This window comes from Lepisosteus platostomus, chromosome 18 (genome assembly GCF_059453375.1).
Source record: "Lepisosteus platostomus isolate fLepPlt1 chromosome 18, fLepPlt1.hap1, whole genome shotgun sequence".
Lineage (NCBI taxonomy): Eukaryota > Metazoa > Chordata > Actinopteri > Semionotiformes > Lepisosteidae > Lepisosteus > Lepisosteus platostomus.
The window spans coordinates 11,822,015-11,840,271 of NC_142628.1; the positions used below are offsets into that span (position 1 = coordinate 11,822,015).

Genomic DNA, 18,257 nt, shown 5'->3' on the forward strand with positions numbered 1-18,257 from the left:
ACTATCCATAAATGATGCTTTGATTAAAATAATGCTAGATAAGATGCATTGACTTCACAAATGTCAACATCTTTTTACAACTTGGTGTGATGTACTACAAATACTTCAATTTATTCCAGTAAAGCACAATGAATTTATAAGAATAACAATCACAACACAATTACATGGAAGTTATGTGGGCAGGACTAAAATGCAGGGAGGTCCCAAGCTCTTCTGGAAGATGGCTTAAGCTTATAAATAGCACAAAAGAAGGTTATTGTATTGAATTTTAATTTGCTTCAAAGTTTGTCAAGACAGGACTCCAGCATCTCCTGATGACAAAAATAAGAGAAGACTTGGATATATATATATATCACCACTTTATTAACCCTTTACAATTTCTTGCATTAGGAATTATCTTATCGCATACCCCAGCTTGCTCTCCATGAGACACACAGACACACAGACAGGGAGAGAGCCTGGGGTCAGAGCGCAGGGTCTGCCATTGCACGGCGCCCCTGGAGCAGTTGGAGTTAAGGGCCTTGCTCAGGAGCCCAACAGAGTAGGATTCCTCTGCCGGCTGCGGGATTTGAACCGGCAACCTTCTAGCCACAGGCGCAGATCCTTAGCCATAGGAATTACATTTTAAATAAGATCTAAAAGCGATGGTTCTCTGTGAATGAAAATGAGAAGAAAAAAGGGATCTTTTTAGGATGAGAGATGAGAACCATTATTTATCCTAAAGGGACCATTACATGGTTCGTTTTTTAGACTACTTTTAATCTTATTTGCGGCTGCCAGAATTTTATTTGTTGTTCTGTAAAGGTAATGAAGTTTACCTTTCTTAATTTTTACATAGAGTTTTCTTATTTGAGTTTCTAGCATTTTATCTGTTCACATCATAGTGAATTACTCTGCTGGGCAGACTCTTGGAAACTGAGAAACATTTACTGTATGTAATCATTTCCAGCATGAAGGAAAGTGATCACTGATACATAACTGCCCTGCAAAAACACTGTTTTGTTATAGATTGTTATTTCCAATTTGAGTGACAGGCAGTCTGTTATAAAAAGCTGTAACATTTAAAGTTAGCAGTGCTAATAAGCTTTTTCTTTCTATGCATTAAAGAACATTAAACAGTTAGACTTTATGTGGAACTTAGGATAGAATGAATAGTAATAAAATACCTCTCTAAATGTACAGTGTTTCAAGAAATCATACTGTATTTCATAATTACAGTAAGTTGTCCTTAACTGCATAACTTAATATACAATAGCAGTGACTTCTTAGCTTCATTAAGATGGTTTCCAGTCAAGTATGACTCACTCATTTAAGGTTAAATGCACAGTGTTATCACTGACAGTAAACAAGTTACTGAACTGACTGCAAATAACATTACTGTGCAACCAATAATTACTTCAGACTAAGCTGACTTCTTGTGGTGTTATCCTTCAAGAATAGATAAGCCCCTTATGTGAATAATACAAAAAATGACAGCTATTTCACTTGCGAAAAGAACATTGATCTTACATACAGTAATAATCCATAAAATATTAAATGTTTGTACTCACATACTAAAATGCTTCTTTTAAACCTATAAAGTACACTTTAAAGTACATTTGATTTGCTTTTTTGTTTAAAAGGTTACTGGATTTAGTACTTAAATAATTGATCAAGTCAAGAATAAGATATGTTTCAATATAGGAACAATATGCATGCGTATATATACATCTTGTATATACGTTATATCTTCAGTTACCATATTATTTTTTTATACCAAAATCTCTATGCTTTATTTTAACTTGTCATAATGTCACTCAAACCTCCTGACTTCTTTGTTTTGTTTTGTCCAGTTGCCAAGCTGTTTCTAAATCTAGTGCATTCTTTACTTAAATGGCACTGCCTTTAGCTTGCTTACTTCAGTCTGTCCAAGTTAGGTATATATTGTATATGTCACCAGTATAAACATAGCCTTAGTCTTTCTCTAGGCGAATACCTTGCAATGGTGGTGTAGAAAAAGACTGCAGTACCTCAAATTTTCTGTTTATGTTAGGTCTATTGAGCTGTTAAAATATGTTTTTACAGCTTGGAGCGATCATCTGGGTTCCTGTCTTGCAGGAAAAGGGGGGTGCGATTTAGTGGATTTTTGGGGGGTTAGGGAATATTCAAACAGTATATTTGTGTGGTGATGCCTTACTAATTTCAGATTTTTTTTGCTGTGAGCTTTTAATAGTCTATACAGGGGTTGAAAGATATCCACAATAATTAACTTTTTGGTGAAGAATTAATTGCAATTTTTACAACTAAGACATAAAATGGAATTACTTAGGCTACAGGTTACAAGGTACATAACACTGAATGGATAAATCAATTAATAATTAAACATGTTCAAAATTGCCTCAAGCAAAAGCAGTCCTGTAAAATACAGAAATCTTTTTTTTTATTTCTGTATTTTAATTAAATGTGGTAAGGTAATCTATTCAATTTTAATTTATTAAAATTAAGTTAGCAATAGTTAAACATTACTTTTATATGCTTCCCACAAACAATAATATTAACTTGAACTTTGTGTTTAAGTGAAAATAATATTTGTCCAATATAAACACATCATTATTTTAAGACAGGATAATTTGTAACAGCTAAAGCATTAAATTGATTTGCTTAATTTCTGATCTAAAATTAGTTACTTGTGCTTCTGTGTTATTTTTAAAAGTGTGTTTTCTCCATTTCAGAACATAAAATGCTCTACCTCACTGATCAAAGAAGTGTTTGAGTCTGGGGTAATCCTATCCTATATTCACAAAAGCAGTTTAAGAAGTTGTTTAAGAAAACCGATGGACTGGAAACACACTCAGTCACAGCAATGTGACTGAAGGTGCAGAGAACTGAGGGGTCTGTAGAATGATTCTATAACCCCACTGATAACGTCACTAACGCAGGCCTATCCATTATCACATCCACTAATGATGTGCAGCTGTCCTGTGATAGGATATCCACCTTTTAACAACCACCCTCCCTCCCTCTCTCAACTCCTCCTCTTGGCGTAGGAAGATACTGTATACCCAGTGTTTTAAAGGCTGTTGTCAAGCCTCATTGTGAAACAGTTGTGTGGAGCTGCTTGTAATCCTCTTTGAAACCTCACATGGTGACAGTCTGGCACTCAGCAGTCCTACAGCCCTTTCTTGCTCCTCCATTACTAATCTTGACATCCTGTTCAGTCTGCAGCTAAAATGTGAAACTGAACTTCATGTCCTCATTTGAATTCTAGAGATGTGGAATACAGAGGTGTATAATTAAGGTCTAATTTGAAAACACTAACTCAGAAACCAGAGCACGATGAAATAATTCACATTTTTGATATCTTGTTGATATTTATACATTACCACAATATTTGTACGGTAATTACAGTTGATCAGTTCACGGCAGTCTATAAGTGATGACTGAAGATCTGGCAGACCTAACCATCTGTTTGTTCTGTTTGCCTGAAAATCAATTTTAAATAAAGCATCAACCTCTTTTTCAGTACTAATTTAACAGGACTCTGTTGCAATGAAAATTTAAAGTTTACTTATGTTATCCATTTTACAAAATGTACAATATTCCTTATAGCTAGCTGCTTGCTGGAGGAGCACAGGGAAATTCACTTTAATCCTGTTACACTTTAGATTATTGATTGCAAATGCCATTTATAAATATGGATTATATACTGTAGATTGAATATAATAAAGTATCACTAAAGTGACATCAATGGGATAATTACCAAACTCTGTTGCAGATGAACAGATCCTTACCCTAACCATACAGTTAGGGTATCAAATTATGTTTTAAAAACTGTTTAAACGCTAATTAATAAAATGAATAAGATTATATATACTGTAGACACATGTAACGGGAACACAATTTACAATATTACCTGGATCTCTACATGTGGGAATACTTTCAGCCAAAGTAAAAAACATTAAATCTTCCAGGTCTGGTTGCTTTAGACTCTCAAACAGTAAGAAAAAAAAACATTTATAAAACATACTCAAAGTGCATGATTATTTTATTTTCATCACAGAAATTAAAATGAATGTATTGTTAAAAAAAAACATAATATTGCTTTTGGAAATGGAAACAGTTCAATGCTATGTTCCACATTTAGAAGAATCGGCTGAAGACACATGGAGAATGAGGCAATAGAGCACCAGTCCAACCATTCTTATTCTCTTCATTTTCTGCTGTTAAACTGAAAAAGTGAAAGGTCTGTGCAGAAAAAAATAAGGGAATCCTGCACAACAGCACCACCTGGAGTGTGCATTCCCCATACCTGTAAACTCCTGTAAACCTGTGAAACCTGTTTATCACCAGATCCAGGATGTGTAAACCTAAATTTTGTTACCTTTAGGAGATAAAGAAATAAATACCAAATTTAGACATTTGAGTAGGGATCGGCGTCAGCATACGTAGGGTGCAAAGGAACAGGTGAAGGTTCATTCCATGCTGAAAGGTAAAGAAAACAAACACTAAGTTTCAGCTGTGGAGCCTTCTTCAGAGGTTTCATTCGAGTATTGAATTTTTATTTACAGAGAATTGTACACCAATATGAACATTACAGTTAAGCCCTCAAATAGACATTTTGATCATGTCGTGTTTAATTTGGTTACAAACGTATAACAGGAACAAAGAGCTCCAAAAGCCAAAAGGAAACTTCACCTTTTTCAGCAGAAGTTTTTCATTGAGTCCAGTTCTTTCTCTACAAAGTCAGCCGTGAGGTTCATCTTGCACTCGCGAAGTTTCTCTATCAAATCCATGACCTTGGCTTCCTTTCCCTTGGTCTTCTGCCACACTCTCAAAACCTCTCTCACCTGCTCCTCCATGTTGAATGGGTGTTTTTCCCTAATGTGGTCCAGTTTGGCATCAGTAATGCCTAACTTTCTGGCAAACATCCTCCAGTCTCTCCCCATGTTTTCAACAATGACTCCAAAAGCAGCATCCAGCTTTTCTGGAACAGAGAGTTACTAATTGAGCTACACCGCATCTGTATTATCAGACAAGGAAACAGCAAAATTAGAGGAATGTTTAGAAACCAGATTCACTCTTTACTATTGGCAAATGGGCATGATTCAAGAGAAAATATTCATTCTATTCTGTGTTGGGGGCAGAATATCCAAAAATGACAAACATTGTAAAAGATCAACAAAACCAAAGAACTGAAGTATCACAACTACAGTACATAAACAAAGGATGAAGAGTGGTTTACTAAGTATGAAATGTCATCAATCTCTTTTTGTAAAACAAAAGGTATCTCCAGCGTTTTAATAGTGCACACAAGCAAAATACCTACAGTACTAAAGTGGACTCGAATTCTCTCTAGCTAATGAATATTATTAATACACCTTTAAAATAATGTGTTATGGTATTGAACTGTTGTTGTATTGTATTTCTTTATTATATACTATACGTTTATGGGCTCTTGATATGCAAGATAAACTCCTTTAGAGAAAACAAAGGTTCACTCATTCAAAAGAGCTCCTACCAGTGTTAGGTGTTCGTAAAGAAATTACTCGTGTCTTTTCTTCCTCATATTGAAAACGAAGCATTTATGTTAATGGGTGTTTTCCAGTTCATCTATACTTCGAAAGACACACCCCTCGTTCCAATTCAATACTCTGTGGATAAGGTCACTTTTCCAGTATTCACAGCTGTTCTAAAAGGTGTCATATTCAATAAGGAAATTATTTGGTCAGGTAAGAGAGAATCTCATAAGACCAGAAGTTGAATGTGTGTCTAACCTCACAAGTGTCTGCATCTTTAGACGTGAGGTACAAATGTGAGCTGCAAGCAAAGATGTCACAACAAGACGAGTGATGTATCTACTGCTTTAAACTCGTGTTTTACTGAAACTTACCTCTCTCTTTCACATCGGGCTGATTGTCGTTTAGTCCGGCGCGTCCATCTCTTTCAAACTTCTGCAGTAACTCTATGAGGTCTTGCCTGTCAATATGTCCGAGGAGATAATGGAGGAATTCCGTGCTGTCGGGTCCAATCTTGTTCATTTCGATTAGACACTGAAACAGCTCCGTGCCCTGGTGGATCTGCTCAAGCTTCTTCTTTTTTATATCTTCCACGCAGAGAAACTTGAGAGAGTTCAAGTTATCTTTACTCAGACGTTGGGAAATCTGATATAGTACATCTAAAAACCCGCTCATCTTAGTCTTCGAAGGGTCAGCCGGTTTTCAGCACTCAATCCGGAATTATTTTTGACCAAGAAAAAAGTCTGTCAATACAAATAAATGAGGGCAGAAACCACACACCAAGACTTCGCTTTGTAACTAATGCTGCGCCCCTACCATTACTTTCACTTTCGAATTGTTTTACATTTATCAAGACTGTGCACTTAATATTTAAAAAAGCACATAATTTGCGTACATTACCAATAGAACGCCCTAATAAAATCTGCAAAAAAATAAATATTAAATTAAACATACCAACTTTAACTTCATCTCAAAATTACGTTTACTTCCTGACTAAGCAGTTCCTTTTGGGAAAAAAATGTTCTTGCCAGGAAACAGCGCCAACTACTGGTGTGGCATTCAAACGGCATTCAAAATCAGACGCCACATGACCTATCTACAAATACTGTATTTTGAAAAGGATTCTTTCTGTCTACACGCAGTCATTAAAAGTCCTTTATCTGAAAATAATATTAATCTTTTTATTAAGAAATTACATTAAGGATTAATGTTGCCTCGTCCCATTACTTGATAGTCAAACTATCACCAATAGATGGCGATAGAGCTTCTCTTCCAACTAGAGAGGTTAACCACGTAACAATAGACAATATATTCTGGTGCATAGTAAAACGAGTCCGCACAATAATTTTCGGATGCATTCGGGTTTCTGGTGGAATTAAACATATTTGATTGCGATTCCCGAACATGCGTGTAATACTAAAATTGCATAACGATTTAGTTATGTATACAAACATGATACACATTGTTGAACTGAAAACAATCTTATGAAAACTCTAAAACACCGTTAAAGTCCAGAGGTTTTAATATGAAGTTTATTATTGTTTTTTCCGATATATTTTAAAATGTGACAAAGTGTCCCATATGGTTTTAGTTATTGAGGGAGCGAGGAAAGAAAAAGGAAGAGTTCAGTGATTCCTAATAAACATTATGTTGTATAAAATAAAATTAAAAGTGCAAAAGGTTAAAGGATATTTTAGTTGTTATGTTAAAAGTTAGTTTTTTCAAGAACTTGCTGTGACCTTTATGTTTTCTGAACCAATTCTATTCGTACTTCTGGAAACATGGGTAGCCAGAATTGTCTTTATTTAACACATTGGTATTTAATGCACTGCACGTTAAAGGAGAGGCTTTTATTTTTTTTAAAATACAAATATTTGCAATAAACAAAGACACAGAGTAGGTCAGGTGCAAATCTGCTATAATTTTACAAGGCATACTTGAAAACAGTACTTAAGAAAATCAACTGCATCTCTTCAGTAAAATGCCGTTGCGGTGTTAGAGCCTGCATCAGACGCACTGCCACTTTCTAAAACCAGGTTGAGTTTAGTCTGATATTCCAGTAAGATACACAACCTGTAAAGGTAGACTAAATAAAAATGATGAATTTCTTTATCCCGTTGAAAACAACACGATTCTGGTCCTGTTAAAGTAGTTCTCACTAACAGTGAGAACTTGCATTCATTTGGCAGTGCTGTCTTTCTTTGTGCTTAAGTGCTTATCAAGGTGAGAAAACACAGTGCTCTGAAATGGAATATTCCTTGCTCTATTTACATTTCCCAAGCTTTTCTCTCACTTTATTTCCTGAACTTTAGTCATAATTTATCTGTCCCGTGTCAAGATTGTATTTTCAAAAATCGGTTTTGCAAGACTCCAGGCTTTGTCCAAACTTTCTTCACACCCTTGAAAGGAATATTCCTTTCTGCAATTTAGCAGCACTATGAATTGAGAGAAAAGGAGGGAGAAATGGTTTGTGGCTTGACTCAAATAAAATACAATAGTGCAAGAACTATTTCCTCAATTAGAAAAGTCAGTCAGTAATTTTCATGCTGTTATTTGCAATGGCATGCTTGAAAAGTTTGTAGGGACAATATTTTAACTGAGATAATAGCCAATTATTAGCTAAATAACCCTGAAAAAGACTCCAAAACATCCTAATTTTTCCCTTGGGTGAATATTTAAAATAAGCAGTTTATTGCATTTGACAGTGTGATCATATAAAGTATGAAGTCAATGTTTTAGCATAACATACTGTAGATTTAGGAATGGGGGATGTGCTTTTTTAAAATGAGAACAGGAGGGAAGTTTTTATAAAAAGGGTTGTCAGATCATATTATTATTTATGTTGAAGCGCCTACCTTCATTTATTTCAAGAAATGGCTCAAAATCAGATACTACAAACTGTAAATGTAATTAGCTAAATGGGCCTAACAGCCTCTTCTCATTTGTAAGTTCTCTTACATTATTGTGTTTATTATGATTATATGTTTCAGCAGTATTATGCACAGGCAATTTAATTTGCATCTAAATACATGCAATGATTATAGAATATTTCATATTTTGTGTATTCAAATTACAAAGTAATGTTTGTCATTGTTTTTTCTTTGTCTAGAATACGTCACTTTAAAAAAATCTTTACTCATTATCATAGTGTATGTGGGATTTTAAGCACCAAAATGTTATATTTTATGTAAACATGTTAAAATGTTACATTGTAACATCAAAGCATAATAAAACTTGTTACATACTGTATACAGTACACAGGCATTGGAGATTGTTTTAAGAGATTAGTAGGTTGGAATTTAGACCTATCATACATGCAGTGTACGAAAAATGATTTCCACATTACAGTAGTTCTATTTTCAGAAATAAACTGTCCACACAAAATTAACTCTAAACTTTATGGATTGTACTGTCTTCCGTCTGTACCTGATGTTTTTTTTTAAACACAACCAATATCTTTCACATTAAGTTTATTTTTCATTAATAATTTCCCCCAGCAAAAACCAGAAAAGATCTCTGTACAATTTCAACTTCATCTGTTTTTCATACAATAGAAATGTACTGTATTGCAATGACACTTGACTTAGATTGCTAGATTTGAATACAATAGTTAACATATAAAATATCTCAATTTTCATGATACACTGGAGCAATGCAGGTGACAACACAAACGTATACCATACACCAGGGTTTGATCTCAGTAAATCTAATGTAAATGTAAACATAATAAAAGGGTGACAACAATGCAAATATAATATAAAGCAGAACCCAAAAAATGTTTAAATACAATATAGACCAAAGGACTGAAAACTTAAACTCTAAAGTAATTCTATTTTTCTTCCATTTAAAGAAATGTTTGAAATCAAAGAATGGATCTGAAACAGTTCAGTCATGGTATCTTTTGAATGTACTTTAGAAATAGAACTAATATTACATTGAACTTAAAGATCTTTTGTGGTACCTTACTATCTGTTATCTGTTCTGAATCTGTTCACCAGATGAAAAATATATGTTCATTTATATAATATGGTTTTTTATATACATTATATAAAATATATAAAAACGAAAAAGCTAAAAATGTGAGAACTGATGTAATACTCAGAAAGGGGACATTCTGTCAGATGCAGGATAATAAAAATGAAAAACAACAGCAGCTTCATATGAGTTAACATGTTTTGCTTATGCATTTTTAATATGAAAAACCTAAAGCATTTAAGTTTTATTCGATAAGGAGCAATCCTTGATCAGAAGATGATAAAATATTAGAAATTAAATTTAAGAATTGTTCATTTTAAGTAAAAACAACATTTTGGCATATATTTTAAAACAGAAGTGAAAACCACTCATAAATTTAACAACAGCAGGAAATGAAAAAATGATATAAGCCAGATCAGTTTTTGATGTGTTTCATTTCAGTTGTGCTCACTTTATGGTTGACACATCACTTCCAATTGTATTTTAGAGTGAGGAAATAAAAGTGAAACACATTTCTAACATTAGAAAAGAGGAGATCTCGTTACTCAGAGCACAGCAGGGAACAGAGAAAATTCAAATGGATTTACGCACTACAATACTTTACATATTTCCAAATAATCAAAATATAATTTTAAAGAGCCTAAAAGAAAATACAATGTATTGTATGAGCTTAAAACATAATATTGTATACAGGCTCTTCAGAATCACTTTATATTAAGTTTTTCAAAATAATGTTTATTGTGCCTTTTGAAATATGTAATGTGCTATACAATGAAAAAAGCAGTATTTTACAAAGTATACAAATATTTATATGGAAAAGTAAAAAGATTATGATAGTTAATAGTAAACAAAACATGTAACAATACTCAAAACATTAAATAGGACTATATTTTGAAACAAATATCAGAAAAAATAACATTCTGTTGCCATGCACAGAAGATAAAGCTACATAAAGAGTTGCTGCATTTTGCAAAAGCTAACTTCACGTGTACTCAGATGCTGTAGCTCAAGAGATCTTCTTACTGATTTTCTTCAAGGATTTCCGGCTAGATCTCATTTCTGCCTCCTCCTTACATTATAAAGAGGAACGTCTCAGGGTTTCAATCCATTAATTTTCCATTGATTCACTCAAAGCAGCTACAGTAAATCAGTACCTTTCAGGCAATATGTGAGAAGAGGATTATTTTCTAATATTATGAAATCATAATATTATAGTGAACATTCATGACTGTAACATGATGACTGTTTCTCAAAAAGGACAAAAGGCCCACCTCAAAAAATATAAAACCTGGCCGTCAAAGTTTAAATAAAAAAGCGAGACGAATAAAACATCTAAAGAATTCAAAGAGGTTAAAGTATATTTGTTTCTTTATACACATTATTATACCGGTGCATACAACAGACTCGTTCATTAAAATAAATAACCTGTACACCATGTTTTTGCAATGTGTTTGCCCCGGTACTTTGAAATCTGAACATGATCTGAAAATTTTACAAATAAAATGTTTTTCATGAATTAAAAAGAAAGGTTGTATTACATTGCCTATGTACGCTGCTACATCTGCTATGTGGACTGCTGTTAATTAAGCAATTTATTAGAAGAATCACTATGTATGCCCAAAAATCAAGTCAGGTGTGGGACTTTCTAATTCAGACTTTCAATTAGTTTGGTGCAGTCATACTGCATGATTAATAATTAGTACTAGAATATAATAAAGGAGATAGCTGCATTGTAATAATTTGGTATATCTGGTATTTTACTACCCAGTGGTTAAATATGAGTACATTTTCCTGACATGTATTACTGTTTATTACAAAATTTAAAGCCAGATTCATATAAACAAAAGTGTTTCACACTTAAGCAGTGAAGTAATGAGGGCTAATACTCCAAAAAACAAAACAAAAATAGCTTTAGACAGATGTAGGCCAAGGTGAAATTATTCAGTAACAGGCAGGAATCACGATAGCATAGACTTAAAAGGATTTAATAAACATGAGAATGTCTTGATAAAACAGCATAAAGTCAAGTATTCTACATCCAACACCTTTCTCCTAAAATAGTGAAATAACCTATTAGCGTTCCGGTTTATATCTTACAGATTTAACTTATTTAAAAAAATGCACAAGGAATATGAAATCCAGAAGTGTTTTTTGACGCAAGAGGCATTATTTATGTACAAGGTCATTACTTAAGATGTAAGTGAAATCTGAGTTCTAAGAATCTGGGTGGCTTACTTCAAACACCTAAGTATTGCTATTCGAAATGTTTGGTAGCTTTTACATTGAGTATGTCAATACATAAACACATCTTAATGGCAGACATTTTAGAACTGTAAAGTGTGTATTAATAGACAAAAGTGGAAAAGTAAGTTCAGGCATTTAGTGGGCCAAATTCTAATAAGTTGCAGAAAAACTATTTGGGCTGTTTTCATTTTAGTCATCACGAACATTTTATCAGTAGGATTTGATGTATTTGTGACTTAGAAATCTGCTGAATCTTTTATAGATTTTGCTTTCCCAATTATGAAACCTGAAAACACACGTTAAAATGAGGTTTTATTAAAGGGAAGTGCAATGTGTGTGTTCTGCAGTCAACATTGTAAGAAAAACAACTACATTTAATTCCTTACTAATATTATCAGCTTACACTCGCAGTCACCTTGGTGTGAAGGTGTTTCATCTCTAAACGAGGCTTTGATGTGTTCTGTGAAGTGCAACTATCTAATATATCCAAAACATTTGGACTAAATCCTTATTAAAAATATTTCCCTGCTTTGAATTTTTGTGCGAAAGAAAAACAAACATCTTTCTCTGTTCGGAATGTGGTCCTTCATATTAGTAGGATCCCTGCATTTGGTGAGCAGTGACCGAACTGAGACTGACAGAAACATACCGGAAAAACTGACATATCATGAAGTTTGCCACCCTATATTCTCAAGTACCTATAATCCTGTGGAATGCCCAGATGAGAAAAAACAATCTTTTCCATGTTTGATGCTATGTGTTCTTTTCCCTGAAGACATCCTTACATGTCCACATTTTGTACATTCAATGAAACAGCACTTCCTTTGAGCTCATGGGCCTGTGGGCTGGGACTGTGGCTGTTACAGTTCTCCATGCCCTTGGGATCTTTGCCTCTTCCCACGAGGCTCTCCAGCATGTTCAGCTTGCCTTGTTCCTCTTTCATGAAGAGCTCTACCATCAGAATCTTTTCCTTATGGATCTGCTGGCTGATATCCTTTGGAATGTCTGGGATCAGCCAGTCCACAAAGTCACTCATGAACATCACCACGTTCTGGAGAAAGGATACAATTAAGAACAGATTTAGCATATTGAAAGCATCTGCCTCAGAAATAACATCATGTTTTTAAACTGGAATGAAGATTGTAGAAAAACAGGAGAGACAAAATAAGACATTTCGTTACACATGGATGTCTGAAACAAACTTCTCAACCATGTTACTGAAGCTAATCCATTGGAACACTTCAAAATATTCTGGATGAGAGCCCTGGGTCAAATTGTCACCAACAACTAATGGAGTAATGTTAGTAATTATAATATATACAGAAGGGTTATTTTAGTAGATAGAGACAAACCCCAATGTAATTATGAAGAAGAATGAGCATTTATTGACAATGTATGTTTGGCGGTTTGAAGGACAATCACTAGGTCACATGGAGAGGAAAATCAGAACTCCTTGGGAAATGCTCTTAAGCTTTGTATTTGTATCCTAGAGAGCCAGTGAGAACTGGGCTTTGTTCTTTCCCAGAACCTTTTGTTGTGAGCTCTGATCACTTTTGATTTTCATTTAATAAGAAGGTGATGGGTCACAAGAGATCTCTGGGAATCTTGTCTCATGGTGTGATGGAAAACACCTTGAGGTTTCAGGTTCAGAAGCTGAAATCCAAGAAAGGGAAAAGCTGTGATAGATGCTGACCTGGAAGACTATTACAAATGCCAGCCGAGCTGCCAGCACAGCCCAGAATTCTTTGGAGATGTCATATGCACTAGGGGACCATGGAGGCTCCCTGTAGTCTTTGTATCTGGAATGAAGAAAATTATAATTAACGTTAAACATCAAACAAATCAGTAATCACAGCACTCTGAACACTGAAGTTAAACCAGAGACTGGCAGATTGTGTGATAAATTATGTCTTTTATATTTAGACCAAAAAGTTTCCATCCCACTCCTTCAACAGAGAGCAGACCAAGTGCAACAATTGACAAGACGTTTTTTAAAAGCTTTGCGCAGTGGCACACTTCCAAGCACGGATTTGAGTGGAATGATTATAACAAACGACTCGTATTTTTTCCATTATTAAAAAGCAACATCAGTGTTGTTCATTCCTATTTTTTTCAGTTAGCAAGTAAAACATTTTCATATGAATGTCATTTAAAATGCAAACTACTTCTTATATCAATTGACCATGGGACAGTATCTTCTGAAGATTTAGTATTAACTGTGATGACATTAATTTCGCTGGGCTCTTTTCACTACAGAGATGAATATTTTGTGTTTTGAGTGAAACAAAGTCATCAGACAATAAAATTCTATTACGAATCATATGATTGCCTTTTCCTTTGTAAAAGGGATTTGATTAAGCATAAATATCGCCGAAGCAAAAAATAGGCCAGATTGTACCTTAAGGTGGTGCATGACAGAGAATTGTGAGAATCAGTACCTGCATATTTCCACTTTGTAGCCCAGGTTCGAGGGGATGTGAGGCTCAGTTCCCTCTTGGAAGTGACTGACATTGAAGTAGGACAGAGTATGGTTGACGAAGCCATGCATTGACCCGTCTGGACTGTACATGTACTGATACACCAGGCGTGGGATGAAGTCGGATGTAAATGATATCACAAATGCCTGGGTGGTCAAAATGTCAAAATGAACAATTAGAGCATTATGGAAAACACTAACAAAATACATTTCCTTGTTTGCTGCTAGATCTCAGAGTGAAAGGAATCCTATTTTAAATTCATGACGTTTTGTTTTAACGTTCGGTTTTATGAATAAGATGCTTAAAAACTAAATAAGACGTCCATTGATGTGGAACGGCAATGTGACATTCACGCAAGAGACACGGTAACATGACACTAAATTCAGTCTAAATGGAAGACTGGAAAACAGTATCAACACAAACTGTTAAATTGAGCATTCTTCAGTTGTGTTCTACTCTTTCTTTGCAGTATTAAAGGAGGATAACACAAGATAAGAAGCAGATCAGTAAAAAGATCACAGACAGTCAGCCTTCTACCATCCTAAATAGGTGGTGTTGCAGAATCGGAGTTAAATCTGATTCCCTTATTCCCCTTTTGGAGAAAAAATTAAATATGAACAAAATGGAAGAAATCAGACACAGTAGCTAAGGATCAAATTCTTTGCAAGGTAATCTTTGTCCCATCCATGGATAAAGAATCGAATGTGTAGCAAAGAGCTTTCCAGATTCTATATAAAAGGCATGACAAAAGTACTGACACAATACTGTTTGTGTTATCATACTGTGGTGCCTTTTAATTGTGACAAACATGATTGTTTGTTTGTCTCTAATTCATGCAAGGAGTTTCCTTTCTGGCAAAGTCTTAATTTGCTTTAATTGGAATGTTTTCTATTGTGGACTCATCCTTGTGGGATACTAGCTGTATCAGTAGTCAGGAACAGCGAGGTTAGAATATCTATGATAATCTCCATTTTATATCAATGGGCTTCAGAATGGAATTGTTTTTTTTTTTTCCCCCAGGGGTACAGCTTTAAAAAAGACCTCTTTAAATTTTAAATATTAATTGAAAAGATGAAGAAAAACTGCAATCACCTACAATCTCATCATGATCTGAAAATAAATCCTGAAACTACACAGCTACCATCTCTCGGACGAGACGTTAAACCGAGGTCCTGGCTCTCAGTGGTCATTAAAGATCCCCAGGCATTTCTCGATAAAATTTAAGGTGTCCTGGCCAAATTTCCAATTGGCCCTTACTAATCATGGCCTCCTAATAATCCCCCTCTATGAATTGGCTACATTACTCTGCTCTCCTCCCCACTGATAGCTGATGTGTGGTGAGCGTTCTGGCGCACTATGGCTGCCGTCGCATCATCCAGGAGGGGAGTCCCCATTACCTGTAAAGCGCTTTGAGTGGAGTGTCCAGAAAAGCGCTATATAAGTGTAAGCAATTATTATTATTATTATTATCCCGTTGTCCGGGCCAAATTTCCCCCCTCGGCCTTTACCGTGGCCTCCAAATTGTCCCCATGTATGATTAGCTTGCACTTGTCCTGCGATGGACTGGCGCCCTGTCCAGGGTGTACCCTGCCTTGTGCTCAATGCTTGCTGGGTAGCCTCCGGCTTCCTGCGACACCATATGGTAATTGGTTTGGCAAATGACATGACTACACAGCTGACAATAAATTATTTAGATCTCAGAGTAAATGCTTTCAGAAATACATTGGACATCTTTTTTATTGTCTTAAAACCAGCCAGAAAAATGTTGTTAGTGACCATTTATAGCTCTCTTCTCTTTTTAAGTCAACTATTTAAATTGATTTCCATGAAAACTATGCAACAGGGAGGGTAATGGTTATATTTTACAAGGAGTCACAGAAAATGTTAATACTGTATGACTGCTTTGATTTAATGGGATACTGCCAGTCCTAACTATAACATCATTCAGTTCCAAAGAAAGCACAAAGCAAAATAATCTGCTGTCTCTAGAGGCAATTTGATCCTAAAACACAGACATCAGGATACTTTCAAATGTTGCCTTACAAAAAACAGAAATAAAAACTTGTTTTTGCATAACCAAAATCTCTTTTAAGACTCTTAAACTGTCCCTGTTTATATCACTTTCATACGTTACTCAAAGTGCTTTAGTTCTTTGAAAAATAGGCCATCATGTTATGCTTGATTGAAACTGTTGTAAAACTCAATAATACTCAGATTACCATGGTTTAAAACACTTTTTAATTTGTCTTGCATTTTTATTTTTCCATTAAAATGAGTATATTGATTCATTTTTAATGATGAGGGTCAGAGCAACATGATGGCCATCCCAAAATCATATGGTACAAAAAGGAACTGCACCAAAAATGATAAAATAATAGTTTAATTTTCTGCTATCAAAGCAGTGAATTTGAAAAAGGAGACATCTTTTAATGCACCCACTGAAAATTCCTAAACTTAAACAAGTATAATTGTGGGAACTGCTCCATTTGTCTTTCCAATTAAAAGAGGAACACTTACATTAATGATGACTGCTATTTTTCCAATGCCTCTAAGAATGTTGTACCAGATACCTAAAACATAAGTCGAAATGTCAGTTGGCAGGTCAGATCATTGCTGAAAATGTCTATTTCTGTAATTAAAGGCCCAAGTTACAAAAATACATTCATGTCAAATCATTTGAACAAGATGGACTGAGTAAGTTAGTGTGCTAGATTTATCAACAAAAACATTCTGTAAGTTTAACAGTCACCACTAGGGGATGCTAGCCATTAAGCACAGAACTGGCCATGATTGATGGGATGAAAAGTGTTAAAAGGACAGCTGAATTAATCACTAAAGTGTATAGAGGGCCCTGTTACAACTGGAACTTGCCTGAACTATTAATGTAATTACAAGCACATGCTTAGAGGTCTTGAAACGTTTTAGATTTTTTGGTTTTAGTATAAATCAGCAGTTCATTTTTTTTACCAGAATATCACTAAATATGCACTAAATATCATAAAGAAGAATAAAATAAATTCTACACTTGTTACCTACCAATATCCTTTGCTCTTGCAGCTATGGGCCTCCTGAGCTCAGTGACAAATTTCTTTGCATCCAGGCGGATTTCTATGATGTTATTTAACAGAGCAAACAGCGGCGCCAGTGGAAATGAAGCCACAAACAGGGTAACAAATCCAAACTGTATAACTGCAAAAATAAATAAAAGTTATTTTTGCACCCCAAGTTTTGACAATGTCATACTCTCTCCATCCGAGGCAAACACATTTTAGAAATAACATACTAACAACCAACTATTTAGAAAACAGATCTTATTTTTCCAACTTTCTTTTGGTAGTCTACTTTAAAAATAAAACATTATGCTGCTTTCTGCATGAAAATGTATGAGCTGACATGCCTGTGATATGACTCAACTGCACTTGTGCACAGCTCTAAATGAACCGAACGAGAGGAAAAGTGATCAGGATAGATTCCACCCTGGCTCTCCCTTGACAATCTGCCAGGGACAGGGAGAGAGTACCACAGTTTTCACTTACAACATTAGACTTTGATCTGTCGCACAGATGATGAGACTGAGTTACTCTGAGATTAAAACAGCTGTGGGGAAGGTCTTGCCCGTCCATCAACATTAAATCCCCAAAATGAATAAAAAGATTTCCGATTTGTATCTATTTATGCGCCGAAGGCTTATTTTGAAGATTAGGGTTTTCCGGCACAGTACACTCCTGTCCAAGATACAAGAGTTTTCCTTTTTTTGAGGGCAAAGTGTTTTGTGTATTCTGTCTGCTGAGACCCCTCAAACAGGTCACATCAGGCTCCAAGAGCTCCATCAAGATCTACATAAACACCCATTCCTCCCAAATGAATCGCACCACTCCATTCTGCCTAGATATACTGTATGCAATGGGGTTTAATTGCAACTTCATCAGATAAATCTGCACAGTTCAGATGAAGACTTCATGTAACTGGTTAAGCAGGTACCTAAAACTATAATCTTCTTCATGTTTAAAATTAGACTGTGGAATTTTGATATCTGGAAAAGACATTCGATTATACAATACGGTAT

General features: G+C 34.9%; 2 protein-coding genes across 11 annotated transcripts in view; both read right to left on the reverse strand.

The window, feature by feature from the left end:
• Nucleotides 1–4,006: 4,006 nt before the first annotated feature.
• Nucleotides 4,007–6,491, reverse strand: fadd (Fas (tnfrsf6)-associated via death domain). Its single transcript, XM_088611277.1, has 3 exons — nucleotides 5,870–6,491; nucleotides 4,675–4,963; nucleotides 4,007–4,461 (listed from the first exon to the last, which is right to left on the reverse strand). Exons 1-2 carry the CDS (start codon nucleotides 6,168–6,170, stop codon nucleotides 4,680–4,682), a joined length of 585 nt encoding a protein of 194 aa, XP_088467403.1. The 5' UTR covers nucleotides 6,171–6,491; the 3' UTR covers nucleotides 4,007–4,461; nucleotides 4,675–4,679.
• A 2,457-nt stretch (nucleotides 6,492–8,948) lies between these two features.
• ano1a (anoctamin 1, calcium activated chloride channel a) overlaps nucleotides 8,949–18,257 on the reverse strand; it is a 48,844-nt gene continuing 39,535 nt past the window's right edge. For all 10 annotated transcript variants that reach the window (XM_088612040.1, XM_088612039.1, XM_088612044.1 and 7 more), the window contains 5 exons: nucleotides 17,228–17,380; nucleotides 16,709–16,761; nucleotides 14,153–14,337; nucleotides 13,408–13,513; nucleotides 8,949–12,765 (listed from right to left, as the gene is read on the reverse strand). In XM_088612040.1, the coding sequence (XP_088468166.1) occupies nucleotides 12,496–12,765; nucleotides 13,408–13,513; nucleotides 14,153–14,337; nucleotides 16,709–16,761; nucleotides 17,228–17,380 (767 nt within the window). In that variant the 3' untranslated portion in view covers nucleotides 8,949–12,495. The remainder of the gene's footprint in view (nucleotides 12,766–13,407; nucleotides 13,514–14,152; nucleotides 14,338–16,708; nucleotides 16,762–17,227; nucleotides 17,381–18,257) is intronic.